Source organism: Asterias amurensis, chromosome 11 (assembly GCF_032118995.1).
Source record: "Asterias amurensis chromosome 11, ASM3211899v1".
Taxonomy (NCBI): domain Eukaryota; kingdom Metazoa; phylum Echinodermata; class Asteroidea; order Forcipulatida; family Asteriidae; genus Asterias; species Asterias amurensis.
In genome coordinates this window covers 18,294,480-18,305,429 of record NC_092658.1, presented here as the reverse complement: position 1 = coordinate 18,305,429, position 10,950 = coordinate 18,294,480, and the positions used below count along the sequence as shown (strand labels likewise).

At 37.7% G+C, this 10,950-nt stretch overlaps 1 protein-coding gene across 1 annotated transcript; it reads right to left on the bottom strand.

Annotated features, from left to right (window-relative positions):
- Positions 1-292: 292 nt before the first annotated feature.
- LOC139944247 (N-acetylglucosamine-1-phosphotransferase subunit gamma-like) lies at positions 293-10,944 on the bottom strand. Its single transcript, XM_071941222.1, has 11 exons — positions 10,827-10,944; positions 8,072-8,135; positions 7,239-7,306; positions 6,038-6,092; positions 5,353-5,436; positions 4,689-4,782; positions 3,924-4,038; positions 3,320-3,402; positions 2,628-2,777; positions 2,022-2,085; positions 293-1,888 (listed from the first exon to the last, which is right to left on the bottom strand). The coding sequence occupies exons 1-11, from the start codon at positions 10,900-10,902 to the stop codon at positions 1,842-1,844; spliced, it is 900 nt and encodes a 299-aa protein (XP_071797323.1). The 5' UTR covers positions 10,903-10,944; the 3' UTR covers positions 293-1,841.
- Positions 10,945-10,950: the final 6 nt, after the last annotated feature.

Genomic DNA, 10,950 nt, shown 5'->3' with positions numbered 1-10,950 from the left:
TGCCAGTGAAGCAACACTAGCAGACTCTGCTCACTCTCCATTTTCAAACCCAGAAAACAAATAACGGAAAGCTGTTTGCTTAGCCAATTTACATGTTATATCCTGGGCCCAATTTCATAAAGCTGAATATGCTTAAAATCTTTCTGCTAAGGAGAAACTTTATTAAATAAATAGTAAATTTGCGGGTTCAACCATGTGTAAATCTCTTTTGAGTGAGTGTTGGCTCTAAGACCAAACCAAACCGGCTCTTTTCAGAGCCAACACTCACTTACAAGATATTTACACATGGTTGAACCCATAAATTTACTATTTATTTATATTTTCTTCTTATTTCTCCACACCATGCAAAGCTTCAAACAATACCTATCTCTCTGCTACGCAAAAATAAGCAGGATACCAATCACAAATTGTGACATGGTACTTTGGCTGGTAACCTTATTATGGTAAGCATAATTTGGTTGTGCTTAGCTACTTTTTGTGCTTACAGCAGCTCTTTGAGATTGTGCCCTGGTGTCAAACATACAAGGTATATGAAACACAGTCACGAAATGCATTTTTACAAAAAAAAAAGAAAACAAAAAACGTGGACAAAATTTCACATAATACACCTTTGAGCTCGTTTATATATACTTTTGGTTACAATGTGCCACAAGTTCTGCCACTTTGTACATTAACTAATATCCTCTCACCACTAATACTTTTTTTCTATAAATATTGCAATATCCAAATACAAAAATTGTTTTGGGAGAAAACTGTAAAAATTGTCCCCGTCGTTTTCTAAGGCACAATTAAAAAAGAATGGATTTTGAAATTATATTAGAAAAAAGCAGAAAAGAATAGTTCAAATAAATTGGGAAAGAGATACGTTCTTTAAAAACCAACAGGTAACTGAAGAATTATATTTGTCATCAGAACGTGTTAATAGTTGTTTTAAACAACAAAAATAAAATTTGGATAAACAACATACCACCATACTGTTTTCTCAGAGAATATACATCATTCCAAAATTCACGTTAAGAATGTACAAGAACATGTTGTGACCAATGCGACTATTAATTCAAAACAGGTAAAGAACATCCATATGAAATTGTTGATGATGTTCAAATAATAAACTCCTCATTTGGAATGAGGCTCAATTTGGCAAAAGAAAAAATAACTTTTAATTCATGTTCTTCTTACACATGTGAAAATGGACCCTATTGTGCATATTATGTCATTTCAGTGGGGCGCACAAACAAAACCGTTTCTGTAAAGCAATGATTTTCTTTGCTCAGAAAGTTTTTGTGCTCACAGGCTTTTATAGAATCGGGCCCTAAAGGGATGAGCTATTTATTGACAATTTATTACTCAAATTTATAAACGGAGATGGTAAATTCCTTGTTTGTTTCTGTCCCTTTGGGCACTTAATGTTTTTAACTATACATAAATCCTGTATTCTAAATTATTTTTAATTAAGCAACTTATCCATGCAGTCCATTTATGCATGCACTTCAAACCCTTTTCATAGCACTGCCATTTCAATATTCTCATATTCAAAGACGCCAGAATGAGGTGCATACTGATCAAAACGTCAAGTTGAAACCAACAGTTCTTTTCAGAACCACCCTAACTCATTACATGGTGTTACTGCAAACCTTACTATATCGTATTTCAACCATGCAAAGTTTCCTACATAGTGAGGCTTGAAAGACATTTATAGTCTGGCCCCTCAATTTTTAAAAGTATGCATTTCTAACTGTTGTTGATGTAAGGAACATAAAAAGATGGCAGCAGCATTTATAAAAAGGTCTACGACAAAATGAAAGGCATGCATCCTTTTACTACTTCATTACTAATCAGCCTCAGGTATAAATATTATCCAAGTTGAACAATGGACCATTTTCACCATCTGTTAAAGCAAAACAAAATACATAAATATTTTTGACTAAAAAAGTTATTAAAATAACGTAAGAAATTGACATTAAGATTAAAACATTCGCAATGTATTTCATGTACTTGAACTGACGAGTCTCACATCTTACCTTTTCCTTGCTGTTCTAATTGAGCCTTGAGTCTCTTAATTTCATCCTGAAGTGCTTGATATGCCTGCGATCAGTGAAGAAGAAACAAAAGCAACCCCAAAGGTATGGTTAGAGAGTGGAACCTCAAGCACTGCTAGGCCTCCGTGCCAACCCCGAGGAAACCCCCCTCCCCTCCTAAGCCTTTCTCTCCGTCCCCTGAGAAAGTGTCCTTGAGATGACACAACTCGGACCACCTCTTTTCTTGTAACAAAGCTTTGTGTTTAAAGGCACTAGAAAGGTTTGGTAATTGCCAAGACCAGTATTCTCACTTGGTGTATCCCAGCATATGCATAATACAAATCTGTGAAAATTTGGGCTCAATTATTGGCCTTCGAAGTTGCAAGAGATGAATGAAAGCATAACACCCTTGTTGTTTGTGTGCTTTCAGATGCATAAGAAAAGACTTCAGCTGAAGTCTTCTGGGGGAGCTATTTTTCACAATGTTTTATATTATCAGCAGCTCGCCATTGCTTGTTACCAAGTAAGTTTTTATGCCAACAACTATTTTGAGTAATTACCAAGAGTGTCCAGTGCTTTTAAGTATTACTAAGACCCAAAATGTCTTACCACTGAGCAAGACTCCAATGAGTCAAAGTGATCACCCTGTGGTCCGTCATGCGTGTTGCTTTTCTCAGGGTGTTTATGCGGCTCTTTCTTTACTGGATCCATGATCAGACCGGCTTCTTGGAAGATTTTATCCAGTTTCTTCTTGTATCCCTGCAATTTAAATGAATCAGGTTTACAGCTGAAAACATGCATTGTGTCATTTGTTTACAACTGTTAGGTACTCCGCCAATATTTTGGTCAAGAATCCCCAAACATCCAAGGTCTGAGAAGTGTTTTCCAGATTTCGTATCACTATTTGGGATTTAGAGGACCCGATATAAACTTTTGAGTCAAACAAATTGCAAAAGTTTGTTTTATCGTTGATTCTTCTTTATTGGGTTGTTATTGATGACATTTCCAAAATGGGACAAGAGTTTCAACCAATAAGTGACCTAATTTGCCTATAAAAGTGTTTCTCAGATTGTGTATTGCTATTTTTATTTTTCCTGTATGGCAAAATCTCTCAATATTTTCGACCAATATCTCACCTTTTCAAATGAAATAGTCACATGTTAGTTTAATTGTATACATCTCCATTTACATAGGATTAAAACAATCGAACCATTCCCAAAACCAAAGGTATACTTAGCCTTTAAAACATACTATTCGAAACAGTGCGTTGGTGTAAGCGTACACAAGGAGTTCAAACTCACCTGCTGTGTTATTTCCTCATTGAATAATTCTCCCTCGATTTCGTCCCATCTGCTCTGAAGTGATCCGGGTAGTGTTGGGTAAACTGGAAAGGGGACATAAAATTGACAATAGTAATACAAATAAATCTTTCTGGTATTGAACCAGTTTACAACATGCTTCGATTTCCTCTCATTGCACTTGTTTTTTTCTAATTTACCGAGTCCTGTCAGTACTTGAGCAGAAGCAGCAGAATTTCAGCCCTGGGTTTTCACCTTTGAGGGGGCAAAGCGCACTTCCATTGAAAAATCAAAACAAAATTAAGGAAACTTTTGAGAGGGGCACCAAGGCCAAGACCAGAGCCACATAAAGAGATCTCTGTGTAATTACAACCTGGAATCTGACATGATTCTTACAATTCTAGAATAACCAGAAACTCCTACAGTGTCCCAGCCTTCAAATGTGCTCTCAAAACCAACCTTTTTCCCTCATCAAAGCTGGTCGTCTTTGTACGCGTTCTGTCTTTTCCCCTTCTTTCTTTGACGCCTTGTATCCTTTGGCAATTTGGCGCTTTTACAAAAACAGTTTTTTTTATATTTCTTGGTCATTGATAAAGTCTAGACTTACCAAGTAATGAATGCTTATGGCAGACAAGTGGCGTATTAAAGACCATGGCGTATTCACAGGTAGAAGGTTCAGACACATTGACTATGGAATTCAAGGCACCACAGGCTAGTTGCACCTACATCGAGAGAAAGAACCAAAAAACCAGATCTCAGGATGAAAAAGTTTTGAACATATGAAAATGCCTGGAATATATACTTATAGAAACTTACACTGGAATATATTATTAGACCCATTCGCAGCTGGATGCTAAATTGCACGGTTATTACAAGGGAATAAAAATACTCGAGAAGATAAAACAAGAAAAATTAGAAAAATGAACTGCAAAATTTAAAATGAATAAAAACTACATGACTTACAGGGCAGTGGACACTATTGGTAATTACTCAAAATATTAATTAGCATAAAACCTTACTTGGTAACGAGTAATGGGGAGAGGTTGATAGTATAAATCAATGTGAGAAACGGCTCCCTCTGAAGTGGAGTAGTTTTCGAGAAAGAAGTAATTTTCCAAGAATTTGATTTCAAGACCTCAGGTTGAGAATTTGAGGTCTCGAAATCAAGCATCTGAACGCACACAACTTTGTGTGACAAGGGTGTTTTTTCTTTCATTATTATCGCGCAACTTTGACGACTGATTGAGTTCAAATTTTCACAGGTTTGTTATTTTATGCGTATGTTGAGGTACACCAAGTGAGAAGACTGGTCTTCGACAATTACCAATAGTGTCCACTGCCTTTAAACACAAGTTTTATTATGAGCACTTACTGAAACCTGTCTGTTTTTTTCACCGCACTCGTCGCCTTCTTTCATCAGCATTTTCTTAAAGGTGTTCCTCTCTATACTCCACTCTTGCCATACCCTGAAGAGGTTAAAAGAAGAATTGAATGTTAAAAAAAACCTCACTGTACATTGGATTCTAGACTGAGCAACTTCACCCCCCCGCAACCCCAAATCCAACAGAACCTTGCTACACCACTCCCCAGGATCCAATTCCATAATGCCTGTAAACATAAGAACTCGCTAAGCACAGAAAAATCTCACTGAACAGAAACTGGTAACAGACACAATTCCATAAAGTTTACATTGTTGCAAATGGTGCCCCACTAATTGTATGCTTAGCAAGGACATTTGCTAAGCAGTATTTTCTGCTTAACAGCTTTATGAAATTGGGCCCATGTTCCGAAGGGAATATGGGGACACAGATAACTAAACATTAAAGTAAGTGATTTATGCAAAATAAAGCGAGTAACAAATATAATCTGTGAGAATGCAAGGGGCAGTTTCATTTTGCATGGGGCACTTCTGTTACAAAGGAGGTCTACATGATCACTTTGACGGGGGACCAAGGCCAAAACCCGGGGCAGATCAGGCCTCAGTCATTTCATTCAAACACACAGATTTCAAAGACTGAAAAAGACACCTTACTTACCCTAAAACACCACTGTAGGGGTTCCATCTCAAACTCTGCTCATGCTGTGTCACATTCTGGAATGGACAAAACTCATACTTGTACCTTGTGGGGGGGGGGGGAAGTAAAAAAGACACATTTGGACTATTTGAAAATCCAGAGCAAAATGTCACATGTGTATTGCTTCTATTACAGCTATATATACACTATCAGAACCATGAACATTATGCATTGGCTTATATATAGTAGCACCACTATAAATATTAATTAGTGATAAAGACATTTGTAACGCACCTAATGCAAAAAGCCTCTAAGTGCATAAAAAGAACAGTAAAATATACAATTACCAAATAAGAAGCTTCAGACAAATAAGTTTTATAAGTTTTACAAATAAGTCTGTTTTTAACAGAGACTTAAAACATTGTAAAGAACTAGCCTGGCGAAAACGCACAGGAAGACTATTTCATAGAAACGGTGCTGCGTACAAAATGATCCATGGCCCCCCTAAAATGAAAGAAGCTCTTGTAGTTGAAAGCAATGACTGTTGAGGAGATCATAAAGTCCGAGTAGGAGAAAAATTGTAAACACGTTCAGATAAATAAGCAGGAGATTGACATGTTTGAGCCTTGAAATATAACAGAAGAATTGTATAACTTGTAAACAACTTAACTGGGAGCCAATAATATTTCAGCTGAATTGGACTTACGAGTCAATAATTTTTGAGAAGCATCTTCCGTACAATCTCTTCAGATGAGGAGGACCTGCAGTTCAAGAAATTAATCATAGCGTCATTAACTTAAGATGTTTACATTTTGATTTAATAGGGGAACATACAAAAGATATGCCCTTTTCGGCTCAGACTGGCTTGACCCCGCAGTTGTTTTTACAATCTCGGTGCTTCACATCTGCACTCAGGGCTTCAGACGAGAGGACAAAGTCGGAAGTCGAAAAACAAAGCCGAGGCCGTGGATACGAAAATGGCTATAGTTTAATTTTGGGTTGAACAAAGAAAAATCAACTGTAGTGGGACATGAACCTGCGACCTCCAGATTAACCTTCCGGGGCTCTTTCCCAATGAGCTATCCTAGCCCTGATGTTAGTGGTCTCCAATCTTGAAGTGGTCTTACATGTACCATTCCGCTAAAGTTGAGTGATAATTACAATGTGTACAATATAATTACAATGTGTACAATATTAATTTTGGTTGTTACACATTTTTTCACAAGGCTCGGGAAAGTACTGAGTATACAGTGCTAACACACATTGGTGTACGGGTAAAAACCAAAATTAATATTATTTATCCCCGATGCAAATTTACCATCTCTAACAATGTGTACAAGTTGGCACTCTAGTTGGAAAGACACTACTCTCGGATTGCAACGGTTGTGGTCCACTCGAGTTATATGCTTGTGGTTTATGTTCATCGGTGTTGGTAAAACAAAAAGAAATATTCTTTATCCCTGATGCAAATTTTCATCTATAAAACTGCTGCAGTACCCGCTGCTAAAATTATATAGGATTTGAACTGCCTCTAGCTACCGGGCAATTTCAGTGGCCTAGTTGGTAAGACACTGCTCTAGAAATTGCAATGGTCGTGGGTTTGAATCCCACCCAAGTAATGTGCCTGGGGATTTTTTCACAGAGCTCGGGAAAGTACTGAGTATACAGTGCTAACACACATCATGTAAATGGGTAAAACCAAATTCTTTATCCCCAGTGCAAATTTACATCTATAGTTTTCATATCCATAAAGACAAAGCGACAAAATAGTATAACGACAAACACTCCATTCTTCATGCTCAAACAATAATTTCAATGAACATTTATAAAGCGCTGTAATCAACATAAATGTTTATGGCGCCACTTAAAATCTCATATGAGCATCAGAATCTTCACAAAAAACCTACCTGAGAAATTGGAGGGTTTGACTTTCGGCTGAAGGCTCTCTGGTTCATTGTTGTTATCATAGTTTTGCCTATGTACAAAGAGAAATATTAAGTTACATGCTTAAGTCTGTAGGTATAGCCGGTCCATGATTGACCCCATAGGTATGACCTTTTTATGACTGACCTCACAAGTCACACCTGCTCATGACTGACCTCACAGGTATGACCCTTTCATGATCGACCTCACAGGTCAACCCTGCCCATGATTAACCTCACAGGTAAGACCAGTCCATTATTTACATCATAGGTATGACCTGTCCATGATTTACATGTACCTCACAGGTATGACCCGTCCATGATTGACCTCACAGGTATGACCTGTCCACGACTTACCTCACAGGTATGACCTGTCCATGATTGACCTCACATATATGACCTTTTCATGATTGATCTCACAGGTATGGTCCGCATGATTGACCTCACAGTTATGACCTGTCCATGGTTGACCTCACAGGTATGACCTGTCTATGATCGACCTCACATGTGTGACCGGACTACAACCAATATTACTCAGAGTGTTAAAATGAACTTTGCTGAGTTAAAAATAACTATCAGACAGGAAACAGTTATGTTAACTTGTTTCGTTCCTGGGAATGCGAATGCCATACAACAATGTTTCACAGTTGAGATGAACACATTTCAAATGTTCTGAATTGTTTGTTGCAATTTTGTGACGTCAAAATTTGTATGTACTAGGTTATATTTAAAAACAAATTTTCGAGTTCAAGCTCATAAGACACTTGATGCAAGGCTCTGTACTTGAGACTTCTCACTCAGAATACAAATGATCTTACCCTGTGTTTATCGGTTCCTCTACCATTCTCATCCGGACTTGACGAGCTGAAACAACGTTCCCATCTGCATAAATGATGAATACAACTCAATTAGCACATTTAACCCTTAAAGGCACTGGACACTATTGGTAATTAATAATAATAATAATAACCCGTTTTTATATAGCGCTTTTCACACCCGGAGGGTGTCCCAAAGTGCTTCACATTATTATCCCTGGTCACTGGGCCTTAATTCACTCCTTAAACCTTCTCAACTCCCTGGTGGGGAGTATACAGCCTTGTGCAACATTAATATGCGCTACTCGGCTAAATCAATCACAAGAACCATCTCTGCCCTCACAGGTACCCATTTACCTCTGGGTGGAGAGAAGCAATTACACAAGTGTCATGACTGGGATTCAAACCCACACTCTGCTGAACAGAAGCACCAGAGCTTGAGTTCGGTGCTCTTATCCGCACGGCCATGACACCCTTAACGGTTTATTATTATTAATTACTCAAAATAATTACAATTTTTTAAAAACTTGGTGATGACCAATGGAGAGCAGTTGATAGTATAAACTATTGTTAGAAACGGCTCCCTCTGAAGTAACATATTTTTTTAGTAAGAGGTAAATTCTCACTCAAGTAATAAAATGCTCTCAGCTGAAGCCTTTTATTATGCATCTGAAAGCACACAGAGTAATGCAACAAGGGTGTTTGTTATTTTATGCAAGGGTGTTTGTTATTTTATGCCTATGATGTAAAGATATCTACAAGTTCTCCTTCATGCCCACAGCAGTCAGACTATGGAACGTACTCCCTGCAGATGTCATCACCGCTCCATCGGTGACCATCTTCAGGTCACACATCTACACCCATTAGTTTCAACTAGGGCATAGTGTTGTTTTTACTTGCACTTATTTCTAAGCACAACTTTACACCTGTTTCACGCACACCTAGTCTTGCTAGCTTTTACATCCAAAAGTGGACTTTGCTAAGTACCAGCGTAGATGTTGCTGTAGAGATACAACAAGTAAGAATACATTGTCTTTGACAACATGCAAAGGTGTCAACTGCATCTAATTTGAAGTATACATTGTACCATGAGTCATGTAGTTTTGAGAAGAAGGATATTGAATTGAATGATTATTACGGGCAATACTAGCCATTGTTTGTAAAGTGGGGCTACCATTTTATTAGCCCACCTTGTTGAGCTGTTAATGGCTCCGCTTTTAACATCAGTCTCATCACTGTCACCATTACAGCCCACCTTCGATACATATGCCTTAAACGCTAAGTTTTCAAAGGTCGCAAAATGCGTGGTAGTTTGATTGCAAATTTCTTCCATTTAAAAAAGTCCTATACTACTCCAACATACCTCATTTTATTCCTTACATTTGTGGAATTACTATGACACATAACAGGGCTTACTAAATGATGACTTTGTCCAGATGTGATGATTTGAAAATTGGTCCAAAAAATCGTGTACAAAAATTACATTTAACGTGACATGTTCTTGGGCGCCGCCATGTTTGAATGATTCTCCTCTCGTTGGACGTGAGAAGTCAGGGCACCAGGCAAATCTTGCAAGTCATGAATATCCAAGAGGTAATGTCACGTGGCGCTGATTTATCAATTTGTGTGGTGTACAAAATAAATATATGTATGAGGTGACGTTGCGCGGTGGTAGTTTCCAGATACAGCGCATCGCTACGTCACCATTCAATTTTTACTGTACACACACATAAGCCTAGCGATCATGATGTCACCTTATAGATATTCATGACTTGCAAGATTTGCCGGGCGCCCACGATCATTTATTACAGTATTCAGTAAATCCCCCCAAAAAATGTTGGGTCATTTTCACTTAAAATATTTTAATATTTTCCCCATATTGGCACACCATAGAATCCCAAATAGTAACCACCTCACGTGATCCATCTAGTGACTAAAGCAGAATGAAACTCAATCTAGCAGATAGTAATTTTGTTTTGAACATTTGAAGTTGGATGATGTTTCTTTGACTCATTTGAATGTTGGCATAATAATGTACTAGTGATTAGTACAAAAAATCAATCATTTTATAAATGTTTGAGCATAACCAACGACAGGAAACTTTTTTCTCAGCATGATTACGTCTGATGAAAATACAGACCGTGAGTAAACTGCATAGCTTCTGTCACCGGTGCAGCTTGCACAATCTCGCGGTAAACGGGAATCAAAGTTTGGGACCGAAAACATATGAGGGTCGATAACGTATGACGCTACGATCATTTTAGTTACTTCCAAGCAAGAAAGAAAGAAAGAAAAAAAAAAAATAAAATACAACTCAGCCCTCAGAAATTACCCCTGAGGTGTACTAGAATCGTCAAAAGACAACACAGGGAATATTTCCGTTCGGTACTAAGTTTGTGGTAAAACTAAAAAAAAAACATTTTCACAATTAAAAATACAATTTTTTCACCAGTTTGAAAGAGGTTTAGATGCATATGACTTGTGTGCTAATATTTAACGGTTGACTTATGTTCAAATGTGCTGTTAAAGTGCATTTAAAAATTTGTTGTCGTGAGTTGTCGTGAGTTGTCGGTAATCGGTATTTAGTGCGACCGATGGAGGCAACTCGGCATCGTTTAGCGTAACGTTTAATGTCCGGAATCTGGGCAGCAACATTTTTCTGAAAATGTTATCGAAACTGACTGCAAAACGTACCAAAAAATCAGGTGGATGCTTCAGAAAACAAATCAAAATCGAATCAAGTCGTTTTAAAACTTACCATTGACCACGACCAAGAGTAAAATCGTTAGATACAGAACAGGGGTGAAAAAAAGTTGGCAACCAGAGGCTGCCATGTTGGAATCAACCTCGTTACTTTAACTTCGTTCTCGCTGTTTAAAAGG